The sequence below is a fragment of the Mirounga leonina genome, unplaced genomic scaffold (assembly GCF_011800145.1).
Source record: "Mirounga leonina isolate KUSES-001 unplaced genomic scaffold, KU_Mleo_1.0 Mir_125, whole genome shotgun sequence".
NCBI classification, from domain to species: domain Eukaryota; kingdom Metazoa; phylum Chordata; class Mammalia; order Carnivora; family Phocidae; genus Mirounga; species Mirounga leonina.
In genome coordinates, this window is record NW_023270305.1 from 11,885,826 (window position 1) to 11,905,084 (window position 19,259).

At 45.7% G+C, this 19,259-nt stretch overlaps 1 protein-coding gene across 4 annotated transcripts in view; it reads right to left on the reverse strand.

The window, feature by feature from the left end:
* Positions 1-19,259, reverse strand: part of ITSN2 (intersectin 2) — a 140,428-nt gene that overhangs the window by 5,845 nt on the left and 115,324 nt on the right. For all 4 annotated transcript variants that reach the window (XM_035000682.1, XM_035000683.1, XM_035000681.1 and 1 more), the window contains 6 exons: positions 12,101-12,222; positions 8,311-8,417; positions 7,201-7,384; positions 2,531-2,629; positions 809-976; positions 175-390 (listed from right to left, as the gene is read on the reverse strand). In XM_035000682.1, the coding sequence (XP_034856573.1) occupies positions 175-390; positions 809-976; positions 2,531-2,629; positions 7,201-7,384; positions 8,311-8,417; positions 12,101-12,222 (896 nt within the window). The remainder of the gene's footprint in view (positions 1-174; positions 391-808; positions 977-2,530; positions 2,630-7,200; positions 7,385-8,310; positions 8,418-12,100; positions 12,223-19,259) is intronic.

Below are 19,259 nucleotides of genomic sequence, written 5' to 3' on the forward strand. Positions count from 1 at the left end.
CAGCCACACTGGGGCCTCCTCCCTGGGACCTGAGGAAGGGGGAGTGACCCGTCTGGAGACAGGTGTAGAGAATCCCACGAGGACAAGAAAGGCTCAGGTTGGGAAGGAGGTCCTCAAGGTGACAGAAACACCTCGTTACACTCCTGATGCCATGGCCAGGAATGCAACACTTACCGTTTTATACATTTTGAACTGGGCATTGGACTTAGAGCTGAAAAGCTTCTCAGAGCCTGAGGAAACAGCAAACTGCTTGACCATGTAGGTCAGGAGCAGAAAGTCGTTGAAGAGGAATCCATGTAGCTCCTTATTGCTCTTGGTCTTATATAGTTTCCCACTGTGCAGAAGCTTCCGGGGTCCCAGGCAGTTGGTGAGGGAGTTGAAGATAAGTTGCTTAAAGAGAAATTGTTGCTTTGTAAGTCCCGGCACAAACCATCCCCTTGCCCCTCGAGAGGCCAGTGCCCTGGACCTGAGGGTGCGGTGGTAGAATCTTCTAGTTGGGAATGTGGCTGTAATCATTCATCTTGACACAAAAGGTCCTTGCATTTATTTTTCTTCAGAGTTCAAACTGGCATCATAAAAATGATTACTTATATCCACAGAATATGGATTTACCAGCTGAATTCAAAGAATTCAAAAATACCCAATTTCTCTTTATAAGAAAGGGAAATGACGCCCCAAGAAGAGGCAGGATGATGAGTCCAACAGGGGCTGGGCTGAGGCATATACTGTTCACAGTAGGGGAGGCCTGAACCCAGCTCCCCACCCAGAGCCTCCCTAGTGGCACCCAGCCCAGCCGCACAGGCCTCACCTCTGTGAGACCTTCACACTGAACGTGCGCCTGGATCCACTCCAGCCGGTCTGAATTTTCTTTTTCCCGAACTCCTTCATTAACTTGGGAACAAAGCTCCTCTGCCCGCTCAAGAGCCAACTTTAGGGAGGAATGGTCTACGTGATTCTCCAGGGTGTTCTCCAGAATCTGGAAGAGAGTGGGAAGCAGAGTGTCAGCCACCCACCCAGACGTCCTCCTGGCCGCTGTATGTGCTGTGTGCTGGGCACCGGCTCTACAACAGAAAGATAATTGTTTGCCCTCGACGAGCTCATGGCTCCGGAGTTCTTGGGGGGGCAGGGGACTCGGGTACAGAGGGTGTGCCAAGTGCTACTTGGATCAAGTGCCCTGAAACGTGTGCATGGCTGGTGGCTCTCTGGCAGGGTCTTGGTAAGAGTACCCGTGTTGAAGGGGGCTCCCTACGGCCCCCCGGCACTGAAGCCACGCTGTGCACTTAACCTGGCAGCAGGCCTGGCCGCAGCCCCCGCAGCGTGTGCGCTTGCTGCAGAGTGAGGGCTCCTAACATTCTGGGGGCCGCTGGGCCTTTTTAAGAATCTGAAGAAAGGAATGAATCCTCTGCTACGGGAAAAATGCAATAAAATCATGTCATCAGCTTGTAGGAAAACACGCTGAGTTCACTCCGAAGTGACTTCAAACTAATGTTACAAATGCAAAAGAAGAGAGGCTGGCACACAGCTGTGTGGCCCGCTGGGCAATGAGCGGCCCCATCAGCACACGGCTCCTGCCTGAACTCTGGCCATGTTGGGGCCACAGTCCTTTGTTCATGGGACAAAGCCCTGGAAGTCTAAAGTGTTTTTAATACTCATTTGGTGGCAAAACCTGACCCAAACTGAAGAGAGGTATTTATTTATTCTATTTAAAAGTGATTATTCATGTATTTCACTGTAGGAATATTACTGTTTGGTTACAGGTGACGTCCAGGCTTTGTTGTGATGTCAGATAGAATACAGTATTTGAATCACATTCTGAATTTTGAAACATATCTGGCTCAAAATATTTCAAGTAAGGGGCTGTGGATTACTCTGTACTAGTGGGTCAGTTTGGTATCATAACTGTAACATAAGGTCCATACTGAGTTAACGTGGCTTAGAGACCAGCGGTCAAGGGATGATCAATAAAAGTAACAGTCTTATATTATTTTTGTTGTTTTTCTTTGTAAGATGATTAAAATCGTATCCGTGATAACTTGTGGAAAAATGCTTTGTAAGGTGCGCCGGCTCCTTAGAAGGCATGTTGGCTCAAGAGGCCCACATAGCTGATGTTAACAGATGGATGGTATTTTAGGACTGTTGAGTTAGCAAGCTGAGGTGGGTAAGGCGAGGGGCTGGTGATGAGCTCTGGTTAGGACATGCTGAGTCAGGACTCCTGAGATAATCTAGGTAAAGGGGATTAGCTGGTAGGTGAATTCAGATCTCAGGCAGGAAGACTGGAGTCCAGGCTTGTGCTAGCAGTGGACTCCGGGCTCAAGCCAGGCTCCACAGCCGCAGACCTAGAGGGCGACGGCCCTGCCCAGAAAAACACACTCCTGACTCTGAGGCCAGGGGAGTTTCCTGGGGGAGGGGAGGATGGGTCACCAAGTGACACTGGATGGCTTTTATTTGCCTACTCCGGACTGCATGTTCGCGTGCACACACACGGCGCCTGGTCCCTGGGGCTCCGCTCTGTCCCAGCCAGGGCACTCACACTTCTGATGAGGAGAGGGTAGCGGGTGATCCTCTGCATGGGCTTCAGCAGGAAGCTGGAAAGGGGCATTCCTTTACATCGAGGGTCAGACGCCAACTTCTGCAAATAACCGAGAGGCTCATGAGGAAATCACAGCTTCAAGGAAAACAAAGGGACACTGACTGCACTCCTGATGTTGACCACCTTTTAGATTTCTCATTTCTCTAAGAACTCAGGATTCAAGGGCGCCTGGGTGGCTCAGTCATTAAGCGTCTGCCTTCGGCTCAGGTCATGATCCCAGGGTCCTGGGATCGAGCCCCGCATCGGGCTCCCTGATCAGTCGGAAGCCTGCTTCTTTCTCTCCCACTCCCCCTGCTTGTGCTCTCTCTCCTTTCTCTCTGATGAATGAAAAATGAATTCTTAAACAACAACAACAACTCAGGATTCAAAATGAGACGTATCAGATTAACAGCAGGGGTATCTCCCCTCATTTGGTCAAGTCAGCAGATGCTTTGCAGCTCTTTCTTTCTCACGTGGATTTGTGTCTGTGCCATCACTCTCTCCTTTGCTTCCAGAACCACTGACAGCTCTCTTCCCAGCCGGCTCCTTGCCGATCCTCACTTCTTTCTCCCCTACCAGCTAGTAACCGTAGGTGCTGCCCAAGACCCCGTGCAGCTGAGTCCCGGAGCGTCACCCAGACCCTCTCTGGAGCTCCATGCTTGCCGCGTTACTCTCCCCCCGACCCGGATCTCCGACTCAGTACCCCAGTATACCCCAAAGTCCTCCTCTTCCTTCACGAAAGCCTTCTCTTCCACCTCCATCCCTGAGTTGGTAGCACCATTCTGCCCCCACCCACCTTCCCTCCACACACCCGGGAGTCACCTTCCACACCAATCTGTCTTCTATTTTTTTTTTTTTTTAAGATTTTATTTATTCATTTGAGACACAGAGATACGGGGAGAGAGAGAGCATGAGCGGGGGGGAGACAGAGGGAGAGGGAGAAGCAGGCTCCCTGCTGAGCCAGGAGTGCGATGTGGGGCTCGATCCCAGGACCCTGGAATCAAGGCCTGAGCCGAAGGCAGACGCCTAACCATCTGAGCCCCCCAGGTGCCCCCCCAATCTGTCTTCTAAACAGCTCTTGATTTCCCCTGCCTCTGCCTGCCCGTTGTCTCTGCTTTATCAGAAACAATCACTGCCATTTACTGAGCACCCACAACGTGCCAGTCACGAATGCATTAGCCTTGGCTACTGTTCCTTCTGCTCTCTCGTCACTTAATTCATACTCATTTCTGAAGACTTACATTATGCCTCCTCTTGGCTAGCCTCTCCCCTTCCTTGATGCCTTCCCCGCTTTTCAGTGATCCTTCTTGAGCCCCCACAATAACCTGTGGACACCTTTATTGTAACACCACCTCCAGACTGGGTAAGACAGGTAGAGGGATCATACCGGAGATGTCTCCATGACCTTGCAGACTGTTAGCTCCAGGAGACTAAGGACCACAACTTACTTGCTTCTACTCCTATTATTAATATAGTACCTGAATAAAGTAGCTAGTATTCTTGGATGACCATTTCTTATTTTTATTTTTTGATGACCATTTGTAATGACTTTGAAAAGCATATTTACTATAATTTACCTATTTCCTACTATGAGATATTAAAACTGCTCCTTCCTTTTGCTTTTGGATATATCTATATATGTTGCTATAACAAGACTCTCCATGCTTTTTATTTCTGTATTTTCTGAGACTTTTTAAAAAGTTACATTTCGGGGCACCTGGGTGGCTCAGTCAGTTAAGCATCTGCCTTCGGTTCAGGTCATGATCCCGAGGTCCTGGGATTGAGTCCTGCATTGGGCTCCCTGCTCAGTGGGGAGCCTGCTCCTCCCTCTGTCTCTGCCGCAGGGCCCTCCCCCGTCCCCCGCTCATGTGCACGCGCTCGCTCTCTCTCTCGCTCTCCCTCTATCTCAAATAAAAAAAAATCTTTAAAAAAATAGTTACATTTAGAACAAAGCTTATTGCTAGATTTTGTTTTTAATATAATGTAATCAACACAATGCCTTTCATTGTGAGACTATAAACTTATTTATTCTTACCATTGTTACAGTTGTGATGACACTGATACCCTATTTACGTTGCTATTGTTATTACTATTTGGAAAATTTAAAAAGTCTTTTACTTATGCTTTAGAAGGTAAACATCCAATTATTTTTTAAAAAGATTTTATTTTTAAGTAATCTTTACACCCAATGTGGGGCCTGAACCTACAACCCCGAAATCAAGAGTCACATGCTCTACCAATTGAGCCAGCCAGGCACCCCTAAATATCCTATTTTTAATTCTACTATTCCTTATTTTAAAACATTTGCATGCACTCACAATCCCATATTTATCAACTTATTCTGACCAGCGTTTGTGTGTCTGTGATCTTGGTTCCCTTGTATGTTTCTTCTAGTTCATTTCTTTCTTTTTTTTTTTTAAGATTTATTTATTTATTTATTTGAAAGAGAGAGAGAATGAGAGAGAGAGCACATGAGAGGGGGGAGGGTCAGAGGGAGAAGCAGGCTCCCCGCCGAGCAGGGAGCCCGATGCGGGACTCTATCCAGGGACTCCAGGATCATGACCTGAGCCGAAGGCAGTCGCTTAACCAACTGAGCCACCCAGGCGCCCCTCTTCTAGTTCATTTCTAAGCAAGCCCGTGCCTCCCTCCCTTTACTGCCAATTGAAGAGTCAGTCCTCAGGGCCTTACTTATATCAAATAATTTTTGCATCCCAATAATTTTTGCATCCCTGAAATCATAATAAAGAAGGTAAATATAATTAACATTTATTGAATGCTTATTATGTGCTGGTCTCTGTGCTAAAAAGTACTTTAAAAGTAGTATCTGGGGGCGCCTGGGTGGCTCAGTTGGTTAAGCGACTGCCTTCGGCTCAGGTCATGATCCTGGAGTCCCGGGATTGAGTCCCACATCGGGCTCCCTGCTCAGCACGGAGTCTGCTTCTCCCTCTGACCCTCCTCCCTCTCGTGCTCTCTGTCTCTCATTCTCTCTCAGATAAATAAATAAAAATCTTAAAAAAAAAAGAAAACAGTCTCTTTAAAAAAAACAAAATAAAAAAAAAAATAAAAGTAGTATCTGACTATCTCTGGGTTACACACTGGAGAATGAAGGCACCAAACGTTAAGTAGCTTGCCTTGGTCCCACACCCCGCAGGCTGATTCTGAAGCCTGTCTTATTCTAAGATGATACTATGTTGCCTCCTGGGATGATCCTGTTTGGTTATGACAGACTCTTCTTTTCGTGTAAGGCTTAATTTTATTCACTGATATTTTTTTTTTTTTAAAGATCTTATTTATTTATTTGATAGAGAGAGACACGGCGAGAGAGGGAACGCAAGCAGGGGGAGTGGGAGAGGGAGAAGCAGGCTCCCCGCTGAGCAGGGAGCCTGATGCGGGGCTCGATCCCAGGACCCCGGGATCATGACCTGAGCCGAAGGCAGACGCTTAACGACTGAGCCATCCAGGCGACCCTCACTGATATTTTAATTAAGATTTTTAACAACTATATTTATAAGAGATATTGGGTTATAACTTCTTTTTTTTCATTTTTGTAATTAAATACAAATTCGTAATTAAATACAAATACTTCGGGGTCAGGAACACTTTTGCCTTATACAGTGAATTAGATGGGTTTTTCTTTCTTTTTCTTTTTTTTTTTTTTTAAAGATTTTATTTATTTATTTGAGAGAGAGAGAGAGAGCATGAGAGGGGGGAGGGTCAGAGGGAGAAGCAGGTTCCTTGCTGAGCAGGGAGCCTGACGCGGGACTCGATCCCGGGACTCCAGGATCACGACCTGAGCCGAAGGCAGTCGCTCAACCAACTGAGCCACCCAGGCGCCCTCTTTTTCTTTTTTTTTTTAAAGGTTTTATTTATTTATTTGAGAGAGAGATAATCAGTGCTGGGAAGGGGCAGAGGGAGTCAGAGAAGCAGACTCCCCCCTGAGCGGGGAGCCCGACGCGGGGCTCGATCCCAGGACCCCGGGACCATGACCCGAGCCGAAGGCAGACGCTTAACCCAGGCGCCCCTAGTGCTACTTCTTACCAAGGGCTGGTTTTTAATTTGCGGCCACGGCATCATGGAGCCGGCTGTGTCCTCTTCTCCTTGGTTTCTGGACGCTTCGGGGATACCGGGGCGCACTTGGAGCACATGGACAGTTACACATGTGCGTTTACGTAGCGTCCTAAGTCCCAATGTTACCCGTCTCTCATTTCCTTTTGTCCCACTGTATTCATCCACTGACAACATTTTATTTTATCTTGTTGCTTTTTATGTATTCGAGTAAGCTATTTTATACTCTTTCTGGAATGAGATAGATACAATTTACAAATTTAATATATTTTACAAATTTAATAAAGTGACATTCTAGATATTTTTAGAGTATAAAGTAGCTGATTTTTAAGAGGCTTTACTCCTACTCTCCTAATAGATGGGCAAAATCATGGTCCCAGTGCCATCTCCCACTGGACATGGAAGGTAACTCAAACACTCAGAAAAGTCTTTGCCATATTGGTGTTTCCTGTGGAAAGTGGTGGCATACCCTTCCCCGTGCCGAGCGTCCTGACGGTGCAGCTGTCCATCTCCACCTCCAGGCTCGGAACGGGGCTGGCCTACCCACCATCCCAGAATGGAGTTACCTTTAAAAATTCCTTGAAATCCGTGTCTTCATCTGTCTTCTGCTGTAACAGAGCTGCTCCATTAAGCTGACAGCTACAGAACCGGATGTAAGCCTGCATGTGGGACAGCTCAGCGGCCAGGATGTCCCCGATCATCTGCACGGGCATCTTCTCTCCTCCAGTTTTCTTCCGGACCCGCAAGGCCCTGCAACCAACACACTCTCACTGTCTGTTTCTAGTGAATGTCGTTAGTAAACAAAGGATGAATATCATGGGAGACTAAAGGTAATGAGAACCAGTGAGTTACCTAAAAACCTGGCACTGTGAGGGGAGAGTCAGAAGGAGGAGGCAGCTGGGGCCTACGTTCTGCTGGCCAAGCCAACCTGGGTGAAATGTTAGTAAAGAAGAGTAAGAAAATGAACTCTATACACTTGGGTATTTCAAGGTCCTTGGAATTGTTTTGGATTCATCCTTGTTTCTTATCAGAGTTCCTTTAGAAAAATTCTAACTTGTTCTCAGCTGAACCAAGAAGAAAGGAATTTTCTACACTCGGTAGGGGAAGAAGGGAGCAGAGCAGGAGCCCACAGAGGCCAGGTGTGGAGGCAGAGGTGAGTGCTGTCCTCAGGAGAGCTTCTGTGCCCCAAGGAGGGCAGAGACTCAGGACCCACTGGGTGTGCTGATGCCCCCCCACCGCCCCGGAGTCTGCCCTCACAGGCACGGGGGATGGGAAATCACCCCAAGGAACGGGATTTCACACAGGGACTTAGGAGACTGCCAGACTAGCCAGTGTGTTTGGGGCACGCGTTACAGCTTCTCTCCTATTCCAACTACCTGCTACAGTCAAGTATATTTTGAAATCCTATGTTAATATACTGTTTATTTTATGATTTAATTTTTTCTTTGTTTAATCAAAGAATCAAATTTTCTTTGTTATATTTCTCGACTTCAGTAATTACGTATTTTACAGTTACAGGGCATTTCATAAAATGACAATAAAATAAAAAGCTTGAGGGAGCAGAGAACAGTTGAAAGTTCCTTTGCTAAACAGCCCTGCCGGGAGTTCTGTGGGGAAGTCCTAGTCCTGGGGACTGGGGGTGTCCCCTGCAGGGGCAGGCGCTGCTCACAACTCACTTCAGTAGCTTCGTGTTAGCCATGATGAGCTCCTTCCAGTTTACAAAGATCAAGGCCATTTCCCCTTCAGTGAGAAAGCCTGACTCCACCATCCGTTTCTGAAAAACCTAAGTTCAAGACACAAAAGAAATAAGTTAGCTTAGGTGTGAATACATAGGCTATGTGGTCTGAATCAAACAATATCTTCATATACTGAAACTAATATGATCATGATGTTTTTATTTTTTTTTTTAAGATTTTTTTTTTTTTTTTAATTTGAGAGAGAGAATGAGAGAGAGAGAGCATGAGAGGGGGGAGGGTCAGAGGGAGAAGCAGACTCCCCGCTGAGCACGGAGCCCGATGCGGGACTCGATCCCGGGATTCCAGGATCATGACCTGAGCCGAAGGCAGTTGCTTAACCAACTGAGCCACCCAGGCGCCCCTGATCATGATGTTTTTAAATAAGCCTACTTATGATTGCTAAACATCCCCCCCCCAATTTTTATTTAAATTCTAGTTAGTTAATATATAGTGTAATATTGGTTTCAGGAGTAAAATTTAGTGATTCGTCACTTACATATTGTTGATTGCTAAATTAAATTAAATTAAATTAAATTAAATTAAATTAAATTAAATTAATTTATTTGAGAGAAAGAGTGCAAGCATGGGGGGTTGAGGGGCAAAGGGAGAGGGAGAGAAAGAATTTCAAGCAGACTCCCCGCTGAGCATGGAGCCTGACACAGGGCTCAATCCCGTAACCCTGAGATCATGACCTGAGCTGAAACGAAGTGTCAGATGCCCAACCGACTGAGCCACCCATGCACCCTGATTGCTAAATTTTAAATTGCATAATTTCCCTACTGCTTGCTATTTGGGTTCTTATTAGGGCTAATTCTTTTTTTTTTTTTTTTTAAGGTAGGCTCCATGCCCAACATGGGACTTGCACTCACAACCCTGAGATCAAGAATCCCATGCTCCACCAACTGAGCCAGCCATTATTAGGACTAATTCTAAGGACCAAGTCCAGTAGCCTCATCAATAAGAGGAGATTCTCATACCTACCTCCTAGGGAGATGAAGCAGGTTAAATGAAACCGTGTGCATAAAGCACCCGCACCCCGTAAAAACTGCAGAATTGAGGGGCTGGGCACCCGAGTCCTGGAAGCAGTTTGTGAGAGGTTCAGCAATAGAAAAAGTGATGACTTATATGGCCCCCAAGCAGATGTGGATTTCAGAGGCTGGCTGACTGAGGGGAAATGATACCCTAACATCTATATTCCACAACACTGAAGGATTAACAAAGCTGATATGTATATATTTGCACATGCCTGTGTGTGTGTGTGCACACGGGTGTGGGTGGGTTCTGAATGAACTTCATAGATTATGCAGGTCAAGTGGAATTAGCTACTATTATTATTATTATTGGTTTTTAAATATTTATTTATTTATATTTTAGAGATGGGGGGAAGAAGCAGAGCAAGAGAATCCTAGGCAGACTCCACACTGAGTGCAGAGCCTGAGGCAGGGATTGATCTCATGACCCTGAGATCATGACCTAAGTGGAAATCAAGAGTCGGCCCCTCAGCTGACTGAGCCAGTCAGGCGCCCCTCAGCTATTATCATTCCAAGGGCACTCATGAAGAAATAAAGGCTGAGAGAGTGATTTGCTCAAGGTCACAAACCTAGAACATGGAGGAGCCAAAAAGAAAACGCCAGTCTTTTTGATTCTAATTGGTTTCCACTAAACAACTGGGATTTCTAGCAAATGACTTTAAAAGCCTTTAAGGAAACTGTGAAGTTATCTGAGACAACCCTAATCATGTGTGATCTTTCTGAGATACACACGACACAACAGCCTATTAAAGTCGTTCGCTGGCCCTGTGATAAGACGCAGACTCCTTCTTGAGGTTCACCACGCCTGTGTGGTCTGCCCTGCCAACTTCACCAGCCTGGCCCTGAGTACTTCACCCTCCAGCCACATGGGACTACCCGCAGGACCCTAACTCCCTGTCACATGCCTTCCCACTTCTATTTCCTCTTCCGGGCATAGAAAATTCATCCTTGTCCTTCTGGTTTGTCCTGACTCTCCTTTGTGGCAGGGGTGGTTGGCCCTCTCTGGGCCCCCACCTCACCGTTCTGTAGCTGTCTGTCTGTCTCTCCACATGACTGTGAACTCCTTGAGGGCAGGAACTTTCTCTTTGCCCTCTGCTCTCCAGCACAGTGCTTTTTGCACATGATAGGTCTTCAATAATTGTTTATTTACTGAGTTGTGTTGAACACGGATTCAAAGAATTCAGCTAACAGTGTTAAGAACTGGACATCTCTAAACCTTCACAGTTCCAAAATCAGAACGAAGATGTCAGGATCCTCTGACAGGAGCGAGCCTGGAAAGGTGATGGATCTGCTCCGAGGGGCCTGGGAAGGACAGGGAAAGCACCTGGTGGTCTTTCACCTGCCAATGAACGGACGTTCCTTTGTTTATTCATTCCATTCACTTGCCTCAGGGAGGTTAAGCAGAGGAGGATGGTCCGGCCCTCTGGGAACCTCCATGGGGATGGTGATGAGAATGGCTGGCCTATGAACAGTGCTTTTGCCCTAAGTCCCTGGCCCTGACATGACCCCTTGCTCCTCAGGCAAGGGCAGGTGGGCAGGGTGGGAATAGCCAAGGTGCAAGTGGCGAAGTGACTGGTGTGAGTGGGGCAGGCATGCGGCCCCTGTTCACGCTCTGCGCTGGAGTCCGCCAGGTACTTCCACAGCCATTTACAACCTTTTAGCACTGTAATCTGACCAGCAGCAGGGCTGATACCCGGAGGGGTTAATAATAAGACAGGCTTTTCTTCTAGGCCACTTTCCAGGTCAGAGAAGTGCGGACATAAACACACATAATTCAGTCAGTGCTAATGGGAAGGCCTGCAAAGGGCCAGACTGAGTTTTGGGGATGGAGGCTGAAGGATACACGTCCCTGCTGTCAGGAACTCACAGCCTTGCGGGGAAGAGAGACATCACCAACTGTGAAGTGCGCCAGAGTGTACTTGTGAGCAGGGCAAGTGTGCCGGGTCTAGAGGTCCCAGCTTGCGCATCGGGTGGGCAGGCCTTGCTGGCGGCGGATGGAGAAGGATGCAGCCTCCACTCCACGCCTCCAGCGAGGTCCTGGCCAGGCCCTCTGCTGCACCTGCTGGGCCTGCTGGGGACACGTGTTCTCTTCGGGTGGCTTATTTATTTAACTAGGCTTCTCATCTGAGGGCCTTGACACATTTAGTGGGAACTAGGAGCCATGGAAACAAGTCTTATTTTGTTTACTAAAACACAAACCATTTTTAAGTGCTACTCACAGCCATTACTGGCTCAGAGGTCACTGGGAACATTAATCAGCACCACTGGTAAATACATTGCAACTGGGAGATATCTGACAATGTGGTCCGATTCGGTTTTCTAAACTGATACAAACATTAGCTGAACACTCCCACTGTTTCACAATCCCTTTGGAAATTGCAGGGTTTATGAAGATGCCTGGTGTTAGAAGAGCACAGTAAACACAGGCGAAAATGTGAGGTAGATAGTTTGCTTTCGTGCCTTCCCCCCGACTTTGTCCTTCCTGGATGGGGCCTCTATCACATCCAGCCGAGATGTCTCTTGTTCTCTCCACTCTGAATGACCTAATCTGGGGGAGGAGTTTGACATCTTCAGGCACCCTCCCACGGGCACAGAAAGCGCTTTGAGGGCCTGGGAGCTCCTGCCACTACTCGCGAATTCACACATCAAAGGCGACACCTGAGAGCAAGGCCCACCGGCCCTGCAGGCTCGGCCCTCACCTCCACGACGAGCTGAAGGTCGTTCACGTACCGCTCTTCAGTCTGAATCAGCTCGTGAATATAGCCCTGCCTCTTCCTCTCCACTGGCTGCATGGTGTCCAGGCTCTGGAGATCAGCACACCCTACGGAAAGACAGGGTACAGGTTCAAAACAGTCTTTTCGTCTTTGTAGGAAATGGACATTTATCAGCAGATGTGCTGGGTGCCTTGAAAAAGCCGCGCAGCTTTCCAAAGAATGCGCGATGGGTCGCAGAGCGGCACACGCCTGCAGAAAGCCGCCCGAGCCCCCCGGGCAGCAGACAGCAATGCCTGGAACATCTCAATGCCGTCCATCTTCTTTTCCAAATAAATGACAGAATTAAGGATTTTTAGACATGGCCTCAGAGAGATCAGAACTGTATTGAAGTCGCGAAGAATCTATGCAGTTCTCATCACTTCAGGACATTTTCGAAGAGATTGACATGATTAAATCAATCAAATGCTTGAGACCAGCGTTTTCCAAATTGCAGGTCATAAGCCATCCGTGGAATCTTCTATCAATTTTGTTTTTAAAAAATGTGGGTTAGGCTCTCTCTCTCTCACATAAAATCTTAAAAAAAACAGGGCGGCTCCTGGTGGCTCAGTTGGTTAAGCGTCTGCCTCCGGCTCAGGTCATGATTTCTGGGGTCCTGGGCTGGAGCCCAGCATCGTGCTCCCTGCTCAGTGGGGAGGGAGCTTCTTCCTCTCCCTCTGCCCCAATTCCTGGCTTGTGCTCTCTCTCTCTAATAAACAAATAAAATCTTAAAAAGAAATGTGGGTTAGGGGACCCCAGGTGGCTCAGCTGGTTGAGCTTCCAACTCTGGATTTCAGTTCAGGCCATGAACTCAGGGTCATGAGACTGGGCCCTGAGCTGGGCTCCACCCTCAGTGAGGAGTCTGCTTGAGAGTCTCTCTTTCCCTCTCCCCCTCTCCCTTCTCTCTCTCTCTCAAATAAATAAATCTTTAAAACTGTGGGTCAGGCTTAGCATTAAAACAAACAAACAAACAAATACAAACTATCTTGAGCACAGTATTGGTAAGTATTGTTCTATGAACACTTTTAGTTAGATATGTAGAATATATTTCTGACTGTTAAAAAATGTTTGAGGAACATTTCTCTAGATTTCTCAAGGTAAAGTGTTACAGTTAGGAAGCCTGAAATCCCCAGGATCCAGCAGTTCCCAACAAGACCACTGCCTTAACCCACTGGAACAAAGAACTGGTTCTGGGACACCACGGCTGTAAGACCTTGAGGGGAGTCCTTAGCAGCCTCGTATCAGGGTGAGCGGTACTGCATTCACTTTGGATCAATTTACAGGCACGTGGGAGCTGAACTGAATGTCAGTCTGTGAAGGGACATCATTCCAGAATTGCTTGGTACGTAGCTGAGGGCTTGCTTTATGCACAGTGACAGGGGACTACCTCAGGTAGCCCTTCCTCAGACCAAAAGAAAAAGCAGGTAGGTACCCAGCAAGCTACAACATGAAGGAGACAGAAAGCTGAGTGAGGTGTGGATGACCCTCGAGGCTGAGGTAACCACGAAGGGCAGCAGGTGGAGGGTGTAACTCTGTCCCGGCCTTCATCATGGGGCGGGTGGGGACTGATGCAGAGGCACCGCTCGGGGACGTGCTTATGTGGCACTGGGAACAAACACATAAAGCCACAGAGGCAGAAAATGCAAGGATCAGACTGGACTTTTCAGGGCGGTTTCTCTTTCTGCTTGCCTTTGAGGTTTTATATATTTTGTATAGACTTGGGCTAATGGTTCTAAGGACGACAACTGGTCTATTTTCTGTATATGTTGCCAACAGCTTTAAAAAAATTCTCACAGGGGGCGCCTGGGTGGCTCAGTTGGTTAAGCGACTGCCTTCGGCTCAGGTCATGATCCTGGAGTCCCGGGATCGAGTCCCACGTCGGGCTCCCTGCTCAGCAGGGAGTCTGCTTCTCTCTCTGACCCTCCCCCCTCTCATGCTCTCTATCTCATTCTCTCTCTCAAAAAAAAAAAAAAAAAAAATCTTAAAAAAAAAATTCTCACAGGAGAACAGAAATAGAATAAGGCAGGTTGTGTTTGGTGCTTTCAAGAAGACATCATGGGGCCACTGTCATGTTCAAAATTACCCAGGTTTTCTGGGGATTGGATTGGTCTGTTCTGCCGGGGGGAAGACCAGGGGTTCTGACCCCGTAAAGCTAATACTGACGCCTGTCTGACTAGGTTGTGTGTAGCAGGGGGGCCGGAGGGGAAATGTTGATGGTGATGCAACCTAGGATCACGGGTCAGAGTTACCAGCTGACTGGGATGGAAGCCATTGGAAGCGGTTCTAAGTTTCTGAGGTGACTGCACCTCTTACACTCGTGTTTATAGATTTCAGCCATTCACCTTCTGCCACATCCACATTCCACCTCTGCTTTCCATAATGCTTCTCTGTAAATTTACTCATGTTGGACTTAAATATGTAGGAATCATGGGTTTTATGTACTGATTATGTTTCTTCTAATACTAAGATAAATACATAACCATTAGAATAAAACAAGTCCTCCTATGCGGCGCCTGAGTGGCTCAGTCATTTAAGCATCTGATTCTTGATCTCAGCTCAGGTCTTGATCTCAGGGTCATGAGTTCAAGCCCTGCATTGGGGTCCGCACTAAGCGTGGAGCCTGCTTAAAAAACCAACCAACCAATCAACCAACAAGTCCTCCCAGGTACTATTTTGTGTGCCATCATGTTGTATACCATGGGGATATGTGTATCACACTTTGGGAAACGATTTACGGTAAAACCCACAAGCATCAGCCTATCTGCTCTGTACCTTGGAATAATAGGAAAAGTCTCAGATATTTTATCATTTTTTAAAATTAATTTATTTATTTTAGAGGGAGGGGAGGGGCAGAGGGAGAATGAGAGAGAAACCCAAGCAGACTCTGTGCTGAGCGCAGAGCCTGATGTGGGGCTTGATCTCACAATCCTGAGATCATGACTTGAGCTGAAATCAAGAGTCAGAAGCTCAACTGACTATGCCACCCAGGCACCCCTATTTTATCATTTCTAGCAAGAACATACATGACATTAGTTTTATCAGGATGAATATAGGGACCATCCTTATACTTCACTTCTAACATACCCCTTTGCATTTCATTACAATGGTTCTTAAACTTATTCTCTTCAAGTTTCCAACCCGACCCCAACCCTCACTTTCAGATGTTATTACCTCTGATGTCAGGGAAAAGAAATAAAGGCATGGCAGCCCTTTTACTTCTGCCCTTCATCTCCCTGCTCACTCACCCCTGTACTTCCTTCCTATGTCAGGGGACGAGGGGATCCTGTTTCTTCCTGAAGCTGGCATCCTTAACCAACCCCCTCCTTTGGACTCCTTGCTGTCCTCTCCCCCACACTGTCCAACATGTTAGCTGTTAGCAACACAACTGCTCCTGAGCATCTGAACCGTGGCCAGTCCAAACCAGATGTCAAAGACCTAGTACAAAAAAACCCAGAACATAAAATGATGCATTAATAATTCTTGTGTTGACTGCATATTAAAATGGCAATATTTTGGATAATACTGAGCTAATCCATCAGTTTTGGAATTCTTTTACTCCAAATTTATGTGAGATGTACATCTTGAGTTATTTTAAATATAGATATAGAATAATATAGATATATATAATATAAATATAGAATAAAAGATTATTCAAATTAATTTCATGTTTTACTTTTTAAAATGTGGCTTTTGGAAAATTTTAAATTACATATGGGCTGCATTTGTGACTTTACATTATTTTTCTATTGAACAGCTCAAGCCAGCTGGAACATTCTTTATGTTCCTTCCCTAACAGAATGTTTTAGTCGCTTCTGCTCTTTGCAGAATAAAGTCTTAGCTCAGTAGTGCAGGGCTCCAGAGTCTCCATAATCCACCCATGGCCTACATTTACAGCCTCACCTTTGACCACATGGCCTGCCTGTTAGCCACCCTGGCCCGGGCTCAGTCCTTATAATGTGCTGTACACGCTGTATTCACTGCCCATGACCCTCTTATCCACACAGAGCCATCTTACTAACCCGTACAGCTCAGGTGATCCTACTCTGGGGAACCTTTCCCATCCCTGTCCCACTTACCCCCAAACTGCCTCTTTTTTGTGCTTCCAGGCTAGTTTGCATCTGTATTTAACATTTTACATACCGTAACCAGTGGTGTAGTTCATCTCTATATAGTTAGTATGTCTGTCTCTCCTACTGGAGGTCAGGGACTGTATCTCCTACAGTTCTATAATATCAAATTTAACACAGTGTTCTGACCAGGAAATATGTGTCAAATGGTAGACTACTGGGTTGGTCCCCAGACCTGTTTCTCATCTTTCCTCTGCTCTATACTGCAGGAAAGCCAACCCCACAGGCTGCTTGTATACGCTCTTATTGCAGTTGGCTTCTGCCAGGTTTGGCCAGTGAGAGAAGGCTCTGGAAGGAGACTACAGGGCTAACTGGGAAAACAATCCTTCTGCTAGAAAAGTGAGAGGACTGGAGAGCTTTTAAGTCTTCTGGGTAAAGAAGCGAAGAATTGCTGGGTTTTCATCTCACATAAATTTGGAGTAAAAGAATTCCAAAACTGATGGATTAACAGAAAAATTGTACCTGGCTGGTGATTCCCTTAGGGTGCTTGGCCAAAGAAAATGTACAACTATCCAGAGGGTCTCTCTCACAACCTTGGTTCCAAAGGATTTCCATGGGAAAACCATCTCACTAAAGATGAGCTCAAAGTAAAAAATTACAAAAAATAAGGAATGATCCACCAAAAATAAAAAATGATGACTAGAAAGAACCCTAAGAGGGGCACCTGGCTGGCTCTGTTGGTAAAGCGTGCAAATCTTGATCTTGGGGTTGTGAGTTCGAGCCCCATGTTGGGTGTAGAGATTACTTAAAATAAAATCTTGGGGAAAAAAAAAAAAAAAGAAGAGGGGTGCCTGGGTGGCTCAGTCGGTTAAGTGTCTGCCTTCAGCTCAGGTCATGATCCCAGGGTCCTGGGATTGAGCCCCGTATTGGGCTCCCTGCTTAGTGGGGAACCTGCTTCTCCCTCTCCCACTCCCCCTGCTTGTGTTCCCTCTCTCACTCTGTCTCTCTCTGTCAAGTGAATAAATAAAATCTTAAAAAAAAAAAAAAAGAGAGAACCCCAAGAACATAAGGTAATAGGATAAAATCTAAAAAAAGAGTAAAGTATCTATATTTAAAATAACTCAAGATGTACACGAAGGGTTTGAAACCATAAATAGAGTCTATAAAAAAAATGGGCAGGGACGCCTGGGTGGCTCATTCAGTTAAGTGTCTGCCTTTGGCTCAGGTCATGATCCCAGGGTCTTGGGATCGAGTCCCATGTCGGACTGAGCAGGGAGCCTGCTTCTCCCTCTGCCTGCTGCTCGCCCTGCTCGTGCACATGCTCTCTGACAAATAAATCTTAAAAAAAAAAAAGAATGGGCAGATGTAAAAAGAAACTAATAAAAATGGCAAATATTATCATGGAAATAATAAATGAATAAATTAAATAGCAAATCAAATACATGTGAGGAAAGGATTAATAAATCTGAAGACAGGTATGAAGAAGTTAAGAATGCAGCCTGGAAAGACAAAAAGATGGAAAACATAAAATGGAGGTTAAGGGACACAGAGGACAGAATGACAAAGTCCAACATACATCTAATGGGAGTCCAGGAGGGGAGAAGAGAAATAATGGGAAGAAGTAATATTGAGATTATAATGGTTGAGAATTTTCTACAATTGATGAAAGATACACTTCCACATATTCAAAAGGAACAATGATTCCTGATTAGGGAAAAAATAAAAATGAATCCATACCTAAACTGCAAAACACCAAGGAGAAAAAAAATGATTAAGATGGCCAGAAAGAAAAAGCAAAATAACTACACAGGAACAGCAATCACACTAGCTGCATACATCTTAACATAACAATAGAGGGTACTGAGCAAAAATAACTGTCAAACCAGAATTCTAATTATATACCATTCATGGATGAGGGAGAAATACAAACATTTTCAGACAAAGTTTGAGAGCATTTACCACTAACAGGCTGACTAAAGGAACTATTAAGAGGTGTATTTTGGGAAGAAGGAAATTGAATAAGAAGGAATTATGAGGGGGCGCCTGGGGGGCTCAGTCAGTTAAACGTCTGCCTTCGGCTCAGGTCATGATCTCAGGGTCCTGGGATTGAGCCCCACATCAGGAGCCTGCTTCTCCCTCTCCTCCCCACTTGTGCTCTCTCTTGCTATCTCTGTCTCTCTCTCTCTCAAATAAATAAATAAAATCTTAAAAAAAAAAAGGAATAATGAGATGTAAGGAGTGGTGGAGAAAGAAAAAGAAGAAAGGAAGGAAGGAAGAAAGAAAGAAAAAAGGAAGGAAGGAAGGAAAAGAAAGAGGGAAGGAAGGGTGAGCAAAAATACTAGTAAATATGTGAAAAATCAAAATAATCATTGATGATATAAAATAACAATAATGATGGTGGGTATAAATTCAAGGTGGATTTTAAATTTACCTAAAACTATTTTTTTAAAACACATGAGAGGCAGGAGAATCATTAGAGATAAAGCATCCCACCTGCACTGATCAGAAGAAGGAAGATAAACATCAAATTTAGACTTTGTGGAGGCAAACACATATGTTAGAAATGGAAAGGTAACTACTCAAAGAATAGACATAGAAAACATAAAGGGAAAAAAAGGAAGTAAATTTGATCAAAGCAACAGCAGTAACATATAGGCGAACAACAAGAAAAAAAAAAAAGCATGGTAAATAGAAAATATATAATAAGATGGACATAAATAGAAGTATTCCATTGTTCCAATTACAAGAAGACTTTAGATTGGATTTTAAAATTCAGCTAGATGCTGGGGAAGACGGCAGAGTAGGAGGATCCTAGGGTCACCTCATCCCACAGAAACAGCTAGATAATACTGACATCAGTGTAAATAACTCAGAAAATGTCAGGAAGACTGGCAGGACTCTGCATAGCTAAGTGTACAGAAGAGGCCACACTGAAAAGGGTGGAAGGGCAGAAACTCAGTTGGGAGCCAAAGTGACCTGTAGGACTGTCCTTGTGAGGTAGGGATGCTGTGGGCACAGAGACGAGAGAGAAGCAAACTCCA